The sequence below is a fragment of the Pleurodeles waltl genome, chromosome 4_1 (genome assembly GCF_031143425.1).
Source record: "Pleurodeles waltl isolate 20211129_DDA chromosome 4_1, aPleWal1.hap1.20221129, whole genome shotgun sequence".
In the NCBI taxonomy this organism is placed as follows: domain Eukaryota; kingdom Metazoa; phylum Chordata; class Amphibia; order Caudata; family Salamandridae; genus Pleurodeles; species Pleurodeles waltl.
Window position 1 is genome coordinate 700,436,294 of NC_090442.1, and position 18,653 is coordinate 700,454,946.

At 45.1% G+C, this 18,653-nt stretch overlaps 1 protein-coding gene across 1 annotated transcript in view; it reads right to left on the bottom strand.

Moving 5' to 3' along the window:
* The window catches only part of ITIH2 (inter-alpha-trypsin inhibitor heavy chain 2), a 286,914-nt gene that overhangs the window by 236,667 nt on the left and 31,594 nt on the right, over positions 1–18,653 (bottom strand). The window contains exon 3 of the mRNA XM_069229266.1: positions 11,169–11,204. Coding sequence (XP_069085367.1) covers positions 11,169–11,204 — 36 coding nt within the window. The remainder of the gene's footprint in view (positions 1–11,168; positions 11,205–18,653) is intronic.

Below are 18,653 nucleotides of genomic sequence, written 5' to 3' on the forward strand. Positions count from 1 at the left end.
ATTGGCACTGTAAATTTATTACTGGACTTTTCTTGCCACGTAAAGTGGTCAACCATGCCTCATGATTTCATCTTTTCCTGCCATATAATTCAGTGGCACATCATTTAAATAAAGCACTTCTATTTAGCATCTTCCTCTATCCTAAAACATATATAATTATCATATAAACCTTTATCAGAAATAAACTTTTGGCATTAGAGTGTAATGCTCAAAACACCATAACAAAAACATAATTTGGGACGGATTGGCAGGTGAAGGGAAAGAGGGAGTCTGGAGTCAAGATGGAGAGGACAAGTGGCGTAGTAACAGTGTCATGGGCTCTGGAGTAAGAAAGGAAAATGGTTGACTGCAATTTTGGTAGAAAAATATGGCAGTAATTAGAATTGAGTGAGGTCCATAGGTCTCTGGGCTCTGGTGCTCCTGTTGCTCTATTGATAAATAGGCCTCAGGAGAGAAAGCAGATGGGGCAGAAAAAGAGAAGCGAAAGGAGAAAGGAATTCAACAGACAATAGCAAGAAAGAGAAGGGGTCATAAAGAAATAAACAAAAGAAGGGAAAGAAAGAATGAGAAAATGAAAACACAACTCAGAGAAGAAATAGAGCAAACGTGTGAGACAAAAAAAAAGGAAGGAAGCAAGTGAATGAAAGATAAAGAGAAAAAATAATGAAAGAAGTGTGAAAAAAAAGAGAAAAATTAACATCAGAGAAAAAAAGAGAGATGGTGAGAGAAACAAGCAGTGAAGGAAACAGGGCAAGTATGTGCTGACACATTTTCCAGAGACGCAGAGCAGGAAAACCACTTTAACACTTCCGGTTCGACAAGTAACTTGTGTCTTCCACATATAGATGGGAAAAAGAGGGATTTATAGTAAAACATGACTTTGCAGATAAAGATAAGAAAAACACCAGAGAAAGGAAGTAAGAAAGATGTAAAAAAAAAAAGTGAAAGGATGCATACCTAGTCAAAGGAATGAGCAAATAAAAAAAACAAAGAATGAAGGGAAGAGAAAAAAATTGGGAAAGAATGAACGCCTGATGATGAAAAAAGAGAGTAACGAACAAGGAAAGAAATAACCAAGGGCCAGATGTAGCAAATTAAAACATTTCGAGGTGCAAAGTGCGAGTCCATGCGACTCGCACTTTGCACCTCGCAAATTGGTATGCAGTACGGTGTCTCAGACACCGACTGCAACTCGCTATGGGGTCGCAATGACCCACCTCATGAATATTCATGAGGTGGGTCGCAAATTGGGGCCCCATAGCGAGTATAGGCACTCGCAAACATGGAGGCCTGTGGCGTCAGCAGACCTCCATGTTCGTGACTGCTTTTAAATAAAGCAGTTTTTTTTTTTTTTTAAGTGTAGCCCGTTTTCCTTACAGGAAAACGAGCTGCACTTAAAAAAAAAACGAAACCTTTAGTTTCGGTATTTTTTCAGGGCAGGGAGTGGTCTCTTGGACCACTCCCTGCCCTGAAAAAATATTTGTGGGTCCAGTCACAAACTGGAAGGGGTCCCATGGGGGTTACTTGAAGTGGATGGTAACTGCGATGCCATTTGCCACTCAGACTCGCAAATAGGAAGGGAACACCCCTTCCTATTTGCGAGTCGGAAATGAATACCGACTCGCAATATGCATTTCTGCATAGCAAAGAGGCATTTGCACCTCGCAAACGGCGATTTTCGCCGTTTGCGACGTGCAAATACTTTGCTACATCTGGCCCCAAGTTTTTTCGAGTTTGAAAGAGGAGGTAGCAAGAGGAAGAGGGAAATAAAAAAAGGGAGAGGAGTAGAAATGAACAGTTGAAAGGAAGAGTGAAATTGTTAATGTGGGTATTTGAAGAGCAGGAAAGAGAAAAGTAGGGGAGAAAGAAAACATTGAGAGTAAACAGAATAAAGGAAAGAGCAGAGTCAGATAGGTGAAACAGACCCTCTCAAATAAAGATGACAGCTCAGAATAGATTTAATTGGCTCCCCCACGTCCTCAAACAGAAGTCAGAGGGGGTTATTACAACTTTGGAGGAGGTGTTAATCCCAAATATGACGGATATACCACCAGCCGCATTACAAGTTCCATAGGATATAATGGACTCGTAATACGGCTGGTGGTATATCCGTCACTTTACCGTCACTTTTGGGACGGATTAACACCTCTTCCAAAGTTGTAATAACCCCCAGAGTGTGGAACAACAGGGGACACTGCAGAACAGCAGGAGGTGCATTAGCAGAGTTGTATGTGAATCCCAATACAACAATTTTGGGGCACTTTAGATCAGGATTGGGGGTATTGACGGAGCTGTGACCGGGCCCAGTTCTGGAATAACAGAAAGGCAGCAGGTGAAGAGTGACAAACGGAGTGCTGTATAATTCCTGGTATTGGAATAATGGGGTGCTGCAGGTTAGGGTTGAGGTGCACTGACAGAGATGTATGTGGGCTGCAGTACTGGAATAGTAACGGGCACACAAAGTCAGAAGTGAGGTATGTTAATGGAGCTATGTGTACAACTTGTATTGGCGTGCCAGTGTTGCTGAATGGTAGCCTGGAGGTGCCCAGGTGAAGCTGGGAGTGGGGTCCAGCATGGGAGTGGCAGTGCCGCTGAACCACAGAAGTGAGGAGTCCTGAAGGGCATGTGTGTGAGCCTTAGCACTGAGAAGAAATGTGCACTAAATGTTAGTATTGATGGATTCTGGTGGATCTGTGGTGGTTCCCATCAACAGTGGCGTTGGATGTTAGACTTGAGGTGCACTGGCTGAGCTGGGTTTTGCTCTTTTGGGTCCAGTGTTGGCTTGGCAGTGGGACTGAATATTAATAGGAAAGGAAGTGACCTTGCCGGGGTAGAACTGAGGTGGACTGATGGAGGTGCGCCCGTAGTCCTAGTATTGGAGCAGCAGAGTGTACTGACTGCAAGAACTAAGGTGCTCTGGCAGATAGCGTGTATGGGTTTCCTGGCACTGGCACAGCTGAGGGCTTAGGGTGTGTGAACTGAGGTGCACTGACGGGGCTGCAAGTGGGATCCCATTATGGAGCAGGAGTGGGCACTGTCTCTAAGGATTGCGGGTCCCTGGTAGAGCTGCATGCCTAGGCTATAAGCAATTACAAGCAATCCTCCGCCCTTGCTCTGAGCACACAGGCAGGCACATTTGGTACAGAAAATTCAAGCCACGGAAAGGCGGAGCCAGGCAGCTGGGAGAAGGTGCGGAGGGCCCACAAAGACCAAATGTGACCAAGATAACAGTATGATTTATAGCCTTGTTTACAGCTAAGCTGAGAGAAAGAATGCTCTGAAAATGAAAAGGGAAGCTTCCCTGGACAGGTGCAGGAAACAAAGTAAAAAGTCTCCTACAGACCAGATATACAAGACAAAGCGTAATTATACAGTAGTTAGTCATTGCTCCTACACAGAAGGAAGAGGGAAAAGGAGGTGTGACAGACCACTAGCAAACAAGGATTTTTAAATGATACTGACGCTAATAAATGAAATAGCAGGAAGCCCACAGAAGAAGAATACTTAAAGTATACAGAGGTCCAACGCGTATGCTCGACCTAAAAAGTCACTTACCTTATGGCATCCTCCTCTCCTCTCGTTGTCTCTCCTCCTCTCCTGGAAGCTCCAAAGCAGGACCCAGGAAACTGCACTTACCAATCTTGCTGCTCAGGATTGGAGGAAGTGGCCTCTTTCAGCGCTAACAAGAGCGCTGGAGGCCTGTGTTTTCTTTAACCAGCTGTCTTACGACAGGTGGGTTAGAGAAGTGTAAAGTGCACATGTCAGGCTGGCCATCGCCAGACAGCTGGCCAAAGGGACATGCGCACTTTAAACACAAGAGCACAGCTCCTTGTTGCTGTCACTCAGCAGCAATTGCCCCGACCCGCGTCCTGACCCTCTATTTGGGAAGGGGTGCTTAAAAATAAAATGGTAATAATTAAACCTTATTACCATTTTATTTTTCAGTTCTGGGGCCATTTTTTTTGCGGGGCAATGCTCCTCCACTCTTGTGGAGCGGCCACCCATAGTGTGCAGGCAGTGTGATGCTCACTGCTAGGGAAGACAATAATGTCAGTCTTGGGAGTCTACCTCACTCTATGGCATAACAAAGGCCCCCGCAGTACTCTGGCTTGAGAGTTCCTGAGTGAGACCGGTGTGGGGGGGGGATCCTTAATGTTCTTTGCAGGGGTGGGGCTCAGGCTTTGTTACACATCTCACATAGATTAAGCAATGTACGAAGCATGTTTGCAAATAGAAGCCTTCACACTCTGAGGGCATGGCAAGCTAGAGTCTGGGGTGTATTTTCAATAAAAATAATGAAAATGGGATAAACTGCAATTCAATATCTGATGTGATACTTGTTTTTTCAGACTTGGGCACATTATAAATCCATTCATTACAAAAACCTTTAATATCCATAAATTAGGTGAAACAAGATTTCGATCCTATATTCATTGACTGTCTACCATACAGCATTCATATGGCATAGATTCACATTAGGAATAACGAACAATATTGGATAGATATCTTGTTGCACTAAATGTATGGATATTCAGGTTTCTTTAATGAATGGATTTATAATGATGTATGATTTGGTATGAGTATAGTTGAATGGGTGTGAATGGTAGTGAGTGATGTGTGGTGACGAATGAGGACTAGTTGTAGTAGCAGGGGGTTTTCCAGTTGGTGCACGTACTATGTCTAAGTCTGAAAAAAAGTATCATGTCTGATATTGAAAATGAATTTGTGAATAATTTACTGTAATCTAATGGTGATGTTTCTGAATTTATAATAAACAGATCTTATTTTTGTACTATTGGCTCCATTAATTGGTGCTACAATGTAGTCAGGTTAGGTTATGATTGCTTGGGCGGTCTTGGTTTGCATTTACTTTATACTTATTTCTAACCTACTGCCCATCACAGTTAAGAAAACCTTAACAACATCCTCTTATTACCAGGAGGCAAATCTGATTACAGACCAAGGGTATGATGTCATGTTAATATATTGTTTATAATAATATTTTCAACGATACATGTAGTAGAATAATTATTGAGCTGGAGAAGGATCTAGAGGCCTTTGTGAATAAAGTGGGCCTTAATTATATGTACCTTTGGGTTGGAGACTTTAACCTGGGGAAATGCCAGTCTAACAGTAATTCCGTCTGTGGGCTTTCCGGTTGTTTTAGGGTTGATCACCCATTTTTCTACTCATAATTTGTATGGGAATTCGCTCAATGAATTGCTACATACATTAAATTTGGAAATTATAGAACAGGACCCATGAAAACATTGTGTTGGGTTGCTGACTTTTTATGGAAAAAGACTACATTTAATGTTGGCGATGTAATGATATCAGCCAAAGATAAAAAAAAATGATTAGCTTGTTCAATTGTGAACATACTGTACCCCTCCCATTTAATAATCAAAATGCATGGGAAGCAGTACCATCACTTACAACCTCGGGGAGAAATGGGATCACCTTAAAATGGGCGGGGATAGATGAATCCAAAAATACTTGAAGCCATTATCCAAGAGAAATAGGATGCCTTTGTTATACGTATAGAGTGAGGGCAGATTATGAAAGGTTGGTGGAGTCCTTTTTCCAAATCATAATAGCAATTGCCAATAATTTAAACCTGCCAGCTAAAGGTCCTGGTAAGAGAAGTAATAACTCAAGGTGGTTCCATTCACAATGCACCAAAGCAAATCAGGCACTTAGAAAGGCTTAACAAGAATCACTGAGAAATGGGGAAAAAGTGAAGGAACTTCGAAAAATGTACAGGTCGGTGTTAAATAAAAGAAGGATCTACAGGAGTTAGTTTGAGCAGATTTAGACCAGGCGGCCAAAACGGGAAACAACTGTTTGTTTTGGAAAACAATAAATTCACCTTGTCTTAAGGAGTGGGAAAGTCCATCTATTGAGGTTTCCATCCCACCAGATGATTGGGTTCAACATTTTGCAGCTATCTTTAACCCAGATAATATTGCTATTGATGTTTCTTTGGGTTTTCAAATATCTATTATGTTTGAGTCCTTGGAACGGATTGCCATGGAGCAAGTCAGTGTAGCATTAAAGAACAGTGTTCAAGGAAAAGCCATGGCCTGACGGGGTCCAGTGGATGTTTTTAAGTCACACACATCCTTATGGGTCCCGATTTTAACACAAATTATTAACGCAGCAGCAAAAGGCTACCTGCCAAAATCCTGGGGTGAAAGTGTAATCATCCCCATTTTTAAAAAAGAGAACAGAGGAGATGCTAGATTGTATTGCCCCATCTCGCTTTTAGACTCCTCAGTGAAAACCATGGGTCGGGTGGCTCTAGCTAGACTGGAATCCTGGGTTCAGGAGCAAAGTATCGTGACAGAACCACAACATGGTTCAGGAAGGAATTAGGCACTGTCAAACAGGGAATAAACCTACATTTAGGGCCAGGTGAATCAAAGGGGTTTTCCCATTCTGTATCAATGGGAAAATGTGTTCGTACATATGGCCCTTAATCATTAGTAGGAACACATTGGCTAGGGAGGGGCACATTCATCTGTGTTTCTCAGATCTCTCTAGCATCTTTGACCTGGTGAACCATGGCAGATTATGGCAGGTGTTAATAGATATGGGTGCCCCAAATGATAAAGTGAGTCACCTTTCCCAAATGTATGCTTTCCTAACATCTTGTGTGCGGTGTGGGAAAAATTAGGAAACAATAAATACATTTTGTGTGATTCAGGGCATTAGGTATGGATGTGTGTTACCTCCCCTGGTATTCTCTAATGCATGGGTACTCACAAACTTTTTCTCGGGGGCCAAAATTGCAGTATGGTTTGCGGCCGAGGGCCGCACTGAAGTGACAGCGGGGGGCGGGGCTTAGAGGGGGAACAACCACCCCACCCCCTTTTTCAAAACAATGCCCCTACCCCAGTAACACACACAGCGCGCACACATACAGCGCCATCTGCTCTCACCCCTACCCCAGTAACACACACAGCGCGCACACATACGGCGCCATCTGCTCTCACCCCTACCCCAGTAACACACACAGCGCGCACACACACAGCGCCATCTGCTCTCACCCCTACCCCAGTAACACACACAGCGCCATCTGCTCTCACCCCTACCCCAGTAACACACACTGCGCCATCTGCACACAGCGCCATCTGCTCCCACCCCTACCCCAGTAACACACACAGCGCCATCTGCTCTCACCCCTACCCCAGTAACACACACTGCGCCATCTGCACACAGCGCCATCTGCTCCCACCCCTACCCCAGTAACACACACAGCGCCATCTGCACACAGCGCCATCTGCTCTCACCCCTACCCCAGTAACACACACTGCGCCATCTGCACACAGCGCCATCTGCTCTCACCCCTACCCCAGTAACACACACAGCGCGCACACACACAGCGCCATCTGCTCTCACCCCTACCCCAGTAACACACACACACAGCGCACACACACAGCGCAATCTGCTCTCACACCTACCCCAGTAACACACACTACATTAAAAACAAATAAATAAATAACCAAAGAGCCTTACCTGACTCAAAGCACTGTAAAGATGCCACAAATGTGGAACAGCAGGCAGCAGACGTGGAGCCGGTGACAGGAAGCAGACGACCAAAGCCCCATAAAAGTTAGCTGCAAGCGCTGACTTTTATGGGGCTTTGGCTTCCAGGATCGTCAGGGCAACGCCATAAACAATGGCCGCCGTATGTAAACATAGAGGAGGGCCGCGGGAGCATGCTCCCGCGGCCCTCTTCTATGTTTACATACTGCTGCCATTATGATGTGGCGTTTGGTGTGCGTCTCGCGGGCCGCCAAGCTAGGTCCGTGGGGCTGCTGGCGGCCCGCGGGCCGTACTTTGAGTACCGTTGCTCTAATGCATAAATGGGGTGGATGGCTACCTGCAGAACATAAATGCAGATTCCCCAGGGTGGGTTGCCATATTACCCCCATCCTTCTCTACGCAGATTATGTCGTACTTTTATCCAGGACAGCCATTGGCCTCTAGCACTTGATAACAATCTTGATGTTGTCATGGAAAGTAGAGATTTAAAATTAAATTTGACTAAAAACTACATCATGGTATGTGGGAAGAGTTTATCAAAGGGGACAAGGCATTTTGTGAATGGACACATGCTAGAAGAAGTGAAAACTTTCAGCTGTCTGGGTATTGTCTTCTCCTGGAATTATAATTGGTCACCGCATTTGGAAGCAACCGGGCTAAAATATATAAGGGCTACTGCCGCTGTTCTTGGCTTTGCCGAGATGGTAGGCAGTAAACTCATAGGGGAAATCACCAAATTGTATAGAAGTAAAAGTCTTCCAGTGGACATGTATGGCTACCCAGTATGGGGTATGGATAAGTGTAATTTATCACAGTTGCATGAAGACCTTTCTTTATGAAGGCTCCTGGCAGTTTCAAAGTCGATCCCTGCTTATACTGCACACAAAGAACTGGGAATAGAGTATATGTAGGACATTGTTGATCTACTTGTACTAACTAAATACCATGGCATTTAGAGAAAACAAGGTACCAGTTTTACAAGGGAAATCATCAGGGATTGTTTGGGTCAGGGTCACTTTAGAAAAATCCAGTGGTTTCAACATACAAAACGGTTGATTACAGACTTAGGGGTACATTTTAATCCTCTAGAACTTCATAGTATTTTGCAGTTCAGTAAAAGAGAAATAATATCGACCTTGGTGGGGAAAACGGAGGCCATCAGTGAGGATCAGGAAAAATGAAACCAACAGTAAACAGATATTCCAGGGGAGTAATCCATCAGGGGATCCAAGGTTACTTGATTAATGTGAAAGATGTTTATGACAGATTCCTGCTAACTAGGAGGCTACGTTTAGAGCAATATAACTATCTACTGGCCTTTTCTAAAACAAAATCATGGCTTTCAAACTTGTCAAGGTATCCATGTCGTCAAAAAAGGCCAAACAAACAACTACTCACTTCTTACTGTTTTGCAAATTCTACAGAGATATCAGATCCTCCACCTTACATCCTCTTTTTTTGTTAAAGGGCATTTTACACCATCAGGAGGCCCTTATTCTTTAGAAAATCTACGAAACATGTACACATGTTGTGCTATACTTAAATATAGGAAGAAGGCCCTCTGCAGAGGCAAATCACTTACCTATTTAGCAGTGGCGGCTCCTCTGCTAGGGCGTAGGATCGTCACCACCAGCAGCAACCGCTGCAAATCCTTTAACTATGTTTATTATCTTTCCGTTTTAAAGGGCGTTGCATGTGGGGTGACGAGTAGTGAGGGGAGTGCACTGTGCACTCCCCTCACTGCCCATGTATGTTTGTCCGGCTGTCTCGGCTGGCCAAACACACATGCGCAGTAGGCTGTCTCCAGCCCAGCAACGACAGCCTGCACAGGCTCCCAGTTTGCCTGGGACGGAGGAGAGGAGCGGCGTGTGGAGCTGAGGTAAGTTTTTAAAAATGTATTTAATTTTTATGTTTTTAATGTCCCCCCACCAACTCCCCCACGCGCCGTCTGCCCCACCCCCTGTAAACTCCACAAGCCGCTACTGCTATTTAGATGACTTGCGGTATCAAGAAATTCCTAATGCCGTTTGAGCACTGTTCCTTTAACTTTAAGCATGTCTTGATTGATTAGCTTAAAAAGTAGGATGATTGTGACCATCAGCATTTGAGGTGATACTATTGTATGAAATATCTATCTGGCATTACTGCATTAAGATGATGAATTTTGATTGGCTGTGTCTAACAAAACTATTGTTCGAATGTATTTAAATGTATATATTTGTTTTTTCTTATATACATTTGTTGTATAGCATATTTTTACCTCTTTAAATAATTGATGATATTTATGCTTTTATGGACTTTTATTGTATGTTCTTTTATGTATTTGAATACAAACCTGAATAAAGATATTTTGACTTGACTTAGGAATTGAGACCTCAGCAAATTGGAATAGTTGGAGTGCAGCATCGATTGACTGATTGTGTCATTAATAACACAGTACTCCAGGATAGTTGGGGTACAGCATTGATGGGTTGAATGCCCCAATATGTACAAAAGGATCGTTTGGGTGCTGCACTGGTGGGTTGATTCCCCATTGATAGGTTGATTGGCACTTTTGAGGATTAGTGGTGTTTGAGAACCACCTCGTATTTTAGGAGAGGAAGGCTGTGCGCTACAGATGATGAAATTTGAACAGGGCGGCAGGGTGTAAAAATGAATGTGTGACCCTTTCTTGAAGATCTTCCTAATTTTGTCGCCATTGTGCAAGTCTTTGGTACCTGTCTGTCTATTTTGCATAATAGTCCATCTAAATGAAACATATATTAAAGCTATGAAGGACAACAAGCCCATGGCCACCAATAAACAGCAGAAAAGAGCAGTAAAAGGGACAGGTTTGAAAGGGGTTAGGGTTTAGAACTTTAAACAACCGTTCTTGTAACACCCAAGCAGGAATATGCAACACTAGTAATAGCAACAAAACCGAATAAAACATGTAACGTTCTATAATATGACCTTCCAGACCACAGGAAGGGAAATCCCACTTTTAAGGTGAAGACGCTTACACCCTACAATAGCATTTTGGTTTTCCCAGTTTCATCTACACACAAGTGAATATGGTGTTGGAGTGTACCATAGTGTTTGACGGGGGAGATGAGGGACAGCGATATTGGTCCTTGCACATCACCTCATTCATGACGTCAGACCAAGGTGATCGCAGAGATCTGAGTACCTATGGTTGTTTTTGTCTGGGTTTGGATTTTGGGTGAATCTTAGATAATGACCTTCCAAATTAAAATGTGCTACTGGATTTGATCTGGTTCGAGTCTACCATCTCCTTCTCTTCAAATAGTTGCACTTTGGGCAATGCAGGCAATTAAACTGATTACGAACTTAGGCCATGCAAAACTTGGATACTGAAGTGCATGTTTTCTTTCAGAGTAAAACGTACTGTAAATGCTTTCACAATTTTTACCTACTGAAAAACATGTTTACTGTGCCTCAATGACTGTCGTGTGCTTACAAAGTTGAAATTGTGCAAGCGGCCTAATTTGAAGAAAAATAGAGGTCAGTAACCTCCCATGCAAGAAAGATCATTCGCAGCGCAAACAGAGACATCGATTTCTGAGGAACGGTTTAAACATGCATTGATTTTTGGAACATTTACGTGACAGAAAACATACCTCTTCCCCATCCTCCTCACTGCTGGTTGCACTTCTCTGTGGTAGAAAAAACAAGCAAGTTACTTGCTACAACTGTTGCACTATTCATTTGCATGAGAAAATGTACTAAAGAACTGTTGGTTTCTTTTTCTTTAATCACAATCTAATTTACATAACGATGATTGAATAGAAGTAATGTTTACATAAATAGCAATTCTAGAGAGATCTAATGTTCTCATAACATGCGCCTTTAATTGTCTTATTATAAGCGTGCTCTGACGTCAGAACTATTAGAACTTGTAATAGGTATAACAAGAGCTCTTGCACCTTCCTAAACCCACGCAAGGAGGAGGACATCCTTGGAAAGCTGAAAGTGGCATGTGCTGGTGTGGAATCTGAGATCAAAGCTGAGAGAGAGGTGGCACCAGTCTCTCAAGATGGAGAGACTGTGCCCAGTGGTGCTACTGGTCATGCACAACTGCAGTCTGTGAGGAGACCAAGGCTTCACACGGAGGTGTCACAGACATGCCCCAGACTGTCAACACTGGGGCCATATATGATATTAAATAATGTGCCCTCAATTAGGAACGTTGTAAGGATATCGTTTGTGACCTTAAGAGTGCCTCCGGCCCCTAGATAGGCCTGGGCCTTATAAGTGTCTTGCAGTACCCTTATAATGTGTGGCAGAGGGTATAATGTTCCATATATATCATAAGGTTAGATCTGATGGTATAACTCACCTGAAATGCGAAAATTTAATTGTATGCTGTTAGACTTTTCATCCTTTGCGTGGTCTCCCTTAACTTTTTGCCTCTGTTCCCCAGGTTGTTGATGTGTGCTGGACTCTGATTTTGCTGTTTTTGTTACTCTGGGCACTTTACTACTGCTAACCAGTGCTAACGTGCAAGTGCTCCTTTACAAAATGTGTATGTAAGTGGCTTATCCATGATTGGCATATTTGATTTATTAGTAAGTCCCTAGTACAGAGCACTAGAGGTGCCCAGGGCCTATAAATCAAATGCTATTAGTGGGCCTGCAGCACTGGTTGTGCCACCCACATAAGTAGCTCTGTAATCATGTCTCAGACCTGCCACTGCAGTGTCTGTGTGTGCAGTTTTAACTGTAAATTCGACTTGGCAAGAGTACCAACTTGCCAGGCCTAAACCTTTCCTTTTCTTACCTGTCAGACACCCCTAAAGTAGGCCCTAGGTAGCCCAAAGGCCAGGGTGCAGTGGAGTGGCGGCCCGTCCTTTAGGGCGGAGGGCCCACGCCCCCCCACCCCATGAAGAGTGTCTGTCAGGCTGAACAAAGGTCAGCCTGACAGACACTCTTCCTGTTCAGGTCAGGCAGCCAGGAGCAGACATGTGCGATTTGTGCAGACTCCTGGCTGCCTGAGCTGAACTTTGCTGGGCTGAGGAGATCACAGCTCCTATGGGCGTGACCTCCTCGGCCCAGCAAAGGTGCCTCGAGGCCCTCCCCTGGGTGCAGAGGAAAGCGTCACCAATTGACACTCTCCCTGTGCGCTTCAGTTTAAGCCCTGAGTGTCAATCAGTGACACTTCGTCACAGAGAGGGGTGGGGTCAGCAGTCTCACTGACCCCATCCCACTCTGTGATGAGGATGGGACTGCTGCCTTCCCTCATTGGCTGACCTCAGGTCAGCCAATGAGGGAAGGCAGCAGTCACAACCCTCCTGGGACCTGGAGGCTAAAGGTAAGTATGTGTGTGTGTGTAAGTATGTGTGCTATGTTTTACATTGAATGTTTGGTGCGCGCGTGCATGTTTGAGTGTTATGAGTGTTGTTAATGGATGTGCGTGCGTGCGTGTGTGTGAAAGAATGAATGTGTGTGATCTTGTAAAATTAATGTTTGGTGTGTGCGTGCATGTTTGAATGGACTGAGTGTTGTTAATGGATGTGCGTGCGTGCGTGTGTGTGTGTGAAAGAATGAATGTGTGTGATCTTGTAAAATGAATGTTTGGTGCGTGTGTGCATGTTTGAATGGAATGAGTGTTGTTAATGGATGTGCGTGCGTGCGTGTGTGAAAGAATGAATGTGTGTGATCTTGCAAAATGAATGTTTGATGCGTGCATGCATGTTTGAATGCAATGAGTGTTGTTAATGGATGAGCGTGCGTGCGTGCGTGTCTGTGTGTGAAAGAATGAGTCTGTGAGTGTGTGTGTTTGTGTGTGTGTGTGCCCCGCCCGCCCGCACCCAAAGCTGCCGGCCGCCACTGGTGCAGTGTATGGTTAAGGTAGGACATATAGTAATGTGGTTTATATGTCCTGAAAGTGAAATATTGCTAAATTCGTTTTTCACTGTTGCAAGGCCTGTCCCTCTCATAGGTCAACATGGGGGCTACCTTTAAATCTGATTAAAGTGTAGATTCCCTTTGGGAGCGGATGGACATGTGGAGTTTGGGGTCTCTGAGCTCACAATTTAAAAATACATCTTTTAGTAAAGTTGATTTTAAGATTGTGTGTTTGAAAAAGCCACTTTTAGAAAGTGAGCATTTTCTTGCTTATGCCATTTCTGTGACTCTGCCTGTTTGTGGATTCCCTGTCTGGGTCAGTTTGACAGTTGGGCTGGTTGCACCTCACACTAGACAGTGACACAAAGGGAGCTGGGGTGTAGCCTGCATATCCTGATGAGCCATCTGTGCTAGGAGGGAGAGGAGGAGTGGTCACTCACACCTGAAAGGGCTATGCCTGCCCTCACACAATTCAGTCTCCAACCCCCTGGTGAGTGTCTGGGGCTTGGCCTGGGCAAGGCAGGATTTCACATTCAAAAGAGACTTTACTTTGAAGTAGGCCTACTTCAAAGGAGAAATTGGGTATAAGAAGGGCACCCAAAACCACAGACTTTAGAAACACTTCTGGAACCAAGAGGAACCTCTGCCTGGAGAAGAGCTGAATAGCTGAGGAAGAAGAGCTGCCCTGCCTGTGACTGTGCTTTGTGGAGCTATCCGGCAGTTGCTGCTTCTGCCAGAGTAAGGGGGTGATTCTAACTCTGGCGGGCGGCCCGCCAGTGTTCCCCCCTCCAGAACACCGCTCCGCGGTCAGGAGACCGCTGCGGTGATTCTGGGTTTCCCACTGGGCTGGCGGGCGACCGCCAAAAGGCCGCCCATCAGCCCAGTGGGAAACAACCCTCCATGAGGATGCCGGCTCCGAATGGAGCCGGCGGAGTGGAGGATGTGCGACGGGTGCAGTGGCACCCGTCGCGTATTTCAGTGTCTGCAAAGCAGACACTGAAATACAAAGTGGGGCCCTCTTACGGGGGCCCCTGCAGTGCCCATGCCATTGGCATGGGCACTGCAGGGGCCCCCATGGGCCCCACGACACCCCATACCGCCATCCTGTTCCTGGCGGGCGACCCTATACTTTATGACCTATGTATTTTTCCATTAACAACACTATATACTATTCACTTTACTCTTTTTGGGCACGCTTCTCTGATAAGACAATATGCCACTGTTGGTAGAGATATATATGTCATGCCCACAGAGGTGACCACTAGATAACCAGCACGAGAACTGTATACCAAATGTTCATATAAATCAATTCTCTTATTAGATTTTTGGACTACATTATCAAAAAGAACACCACAAATTTACAATTGATCTGACCAGAAGATTTGGCTGCCAAGATTCGAGTATTATATATTAGTACCACTGGGAACGGCCCTGAGGAAGGTTGTCTTCTATATTCTATAACACCGAAACGCGCGTAGGCCTTCGGTCCCTATGGTATCATTGTGACAGAACCATGCCCATATTGGCCTGTTTTGGCTATGTATCAGATTATTAAGACTAATATATTAGAACAATTTATATCTGTATATTCTTATTACTTTAAATTGTTCCAATCACATTACTTGAATTAGTTTTTCAATGTGCTGGTTCACTTGTAAATAAGACACGTTTTCTTTTTTGAATTATTCAATGTTTATGTGGTATGTTTGACTTAGGTGCTTTGTATGCATGTTTCTGTTATTATTTTTTTTTATTTAATGTATATATTTTCTATGATTGTATCATCATGGAATAATAAAATATCTATATTTGTAAAATAAGTTTGTATCAATCATGTAATAGGATTTTGTTATTTGAGTACCTAAACTGAGTAGCCTGATATTATAAATATACTACTGGTCAGTCATATATAGCTAGTATCATCTTAGACCACATCATTGGTACGTGAAGATGATGGTATCTTCATGGCTATCTTAGTAGCTTCTGTAGCAGTTTTTTCCCACCCTGGACCCGCCAGGAACAGGATGGCGGTATGGGGTGTCAGAATCCCCATGGCGGCGCAGCAAGCTGCGCCGCCATGGCGGATTCCCATGGGCAGCGGAAAGTCGGCGGTACACCGCCGGCTTTCCGCTTCTGGCCGCGGCTGTCAGAATGAATGAAACGCGGTCAGAATCACCCCCTAAGAGAGCAAAGACTGGACTTTGTGTGCCTTCCATCTTGAGAAGAAATCTCCAAGGGCTTGATTCAGAGCTTGCCTCCTGTTGTTTGAAGTCTCAGGGACAGCAAAGACTTCTCTCTGCCAGCACCTGGAGTCTCTGGAGAGACTCCTACTCTACCCTGTGGTGCCCATCCAGTTCCTGGGAACCTGAAAGGAGAAGCTGGCAGCATAAAGACAAGGAAATCCACGCACAGAGTGCCATGCGGGGAAAAGATCGACGCGACTCTGATCTGCGGCTGAAGAAATGACGGGCCGCCGGCTCTGCAGCTGAGAAACGATGCTCGCAGGAAACGCGACCGAAGAATTGACTCACGGAGCAGGAGAAACAACCCACAGCATCGCTGATGGAGGCTGGGAGATCACAACCCACGCTTCAGGGTTTTTGGGTCATCGTGCGGCTGGATTTCTGACTCAGGTACCGCTGTGCGTGGAAAAACAACGCAGGGCCTGCCCGGACCCGAGAGTGCTGACCGGATCGACGCATCACTCTCCTGCAGTGAGAAGAAACGACACGCCCGACCGGGCAAAAGGAGAAATGACGCACGGTCCCGCTCGAGAGTGGAATCAACGCCTCGCAAGCCCTTTTTGATGCACACTCGCCCGTGCAGGGTTATTTTTTAAACGCACCAGGTACTTTTTCACGCTAGCAGCGCTAGTGTGTGTTTAAAACTACTTAAAGACTCTTTTTGCATTTTTATTGATAACTTGACTTGTGTATTGTGGATTTTTGTCATTTTGGTCTTGTTTTGTTTAGATAAATATTTCCTATTTTTCTAAATTGGTGTTGTGTCATTTTGTAGTGTTTTCATTAAGTTACTGTGTGTGTTGGTACAAATACTTTACACCTAGCACTTTGAAGTTAAGCCTACTGCTCTGCCAAGCTACCAAGTGGATAAGCAGGGGTTAGCTGAGGATGATTCTCTTTTACTCTGACTAGAGTGAGGGTACTTGCTTGAATGGGGGTAACCTGACTGTCAACCAAAGACCCATTTCTAACATTGGTGATCAGCGGTTGGGATTTGTACTTGTATTTGTACTTGACATACAGTGATTAAGTGTACACTACTGTTTGAGTTCAGACCACTACGTGACCACATACTACTTGTTTGGTGATCTTTCATTTTTCTCTTTGGGACTGTTTTTGTTCTACTTCATTTTTTTTTCACTGATTCCTTGATTGACTTTCTTTGGAACTTCATTTGGGAACTTTTTTTTCTGCCCTTGGAACTTTGCACTTGTTTTTGAATCTTCATCGTGCTAGAGATGAATCAGTTGGAGCTGACTTTGACCTTGAGAAATTGGAGAGTTATACCAAGGCTCAGTTGAAGCAGTTCTGTAAAAGTTTTGACTGACCCATTAAGAGCTCCTCCAGGAAGGAGGAGCTGCAAAAGGCGCTGAGGGCCTGGGTGACAGCCAAGAGCACTGAAGGGCACACAGAGGATGAGGGAGATGAGGAGGAGGAGGAAGAGTGTTCCCTACACAATGGTATTGTGGGTGGGCCTGTTATGTCCAGGGAGAATGTCTCCAGGGCAGGTAGCAGTGTCTCATCTAAGGGTCTGACACCTGAAGAGTTACAGGATAGACAGCCAGAAAGGGAATACCAATTGGAGCAGAGAAGGCTAGCCCTTGAGGAGAGGAAGTTAGCGATGGCTCATGAGCTTAGCTTGAGAGAGATGGATCATAGAAGCCAGTCCAGTAGAGATGGTGGCACCAACCCTACAGTGCAGCCTGAGAGGAGGGTGCACATTCCTAAAGACCTTGTGAAAGATTACAAGAGGGAGGATGACATATTTTTGTGGTTCAAGGGGTATGAGTTTGCTCTCCACATGAATCTGGCACCTGAAGCTCGTTGGGGGGCGGGTCTGTGGAAGCACTTTGAGGTAGCGGGCAGGGATACACTGACAGCCTTAGGGGATGCTCAGAATCTCACCTACTCTAGCATGAAGGATACCTTGCTTACAAGGTATGGTCTTACCCCTGAGCAGTACAAGGATAAGTTTAGGTCCTACAAGAGGAAGGAATCCCAAACATCGTTGGAATGTGCTGATTCTTATTGCAGGTCACTGGATGGGTGGGTGAAGGGCAGTAAGGTAACTACGTATGAGGGACTTTACAATCTGATTGCTTGGGAGCACTTGTACAGTTTATGTTTTCCAGAGCTGCGCCAGCACCTGATTGACAGCAAGCTGACTGACCCCAGGAAGCCTGTGCAGGAATCGGACCACTGGGAGAGCACCAGGGTCCAAAAGAGGTATGGGGGAGACCACGTCAAGGGTGGGCAGGGTCCCTCTCAGAAGAAAGGGGGGGTAAGGGTAAACAGGGGGAGTTCTCTAAAGGGCCCCAAACTGATTCCCAGGGTAAGGATTCCCAACCCCCCAGTGAAAAGAAGCCATGGTTCTCCAAAGGGAAGTCAGTGGCAGGTGGTCCCCCACGTAAGTGCTATGCATGTGACCAGGTGGGTCATGTGAGGGGGACCCAAATGACCCAAAAGTACACCGGCACCCAGTGTTGTGCCGTCCCAGGGTTGTGCCAGGAAGCAGGACTGCTATGCTGCTGAAGGGACTATCACTCAGTTGGACTCTGCTGGACTTTGCTGGACTTCTGCTCTGCTGTGCCTGCCCTGCTGCCCGCCTGGCCTGGGACTGAGAAGGACTGGAACTGGATCTCTACAATCCCAGAACCAAAGTGACACTAAGGGCTTGCTGGTTTGCCTCCTGTTCTGAAGTCTCAGGGACATCAAAGACTTCACACCATCCTACAACAGCACCTGGACTTTGCTTGCTGCAAGTCTTGCCCTGCCAAGTGGTGCCAATCCTGTTCTGGGCCTGGGTAGAAAGTGTTGCAACTGTAGAATCCACGCATGACTGTCATTGAGATGGTTGGAACTGACGCATCTTCTTTGAAGGTGACACATCGCCACTTCAGGAAACACTGCATTGCCAGCTGCGCCGGTTGATGACAACGTTGAATCTAAGGGGTTCAGCAGTGATGCATCCCTGAGTGCGTAGTTCAGAACTGATGCATCGCCTACATCGCCAAGA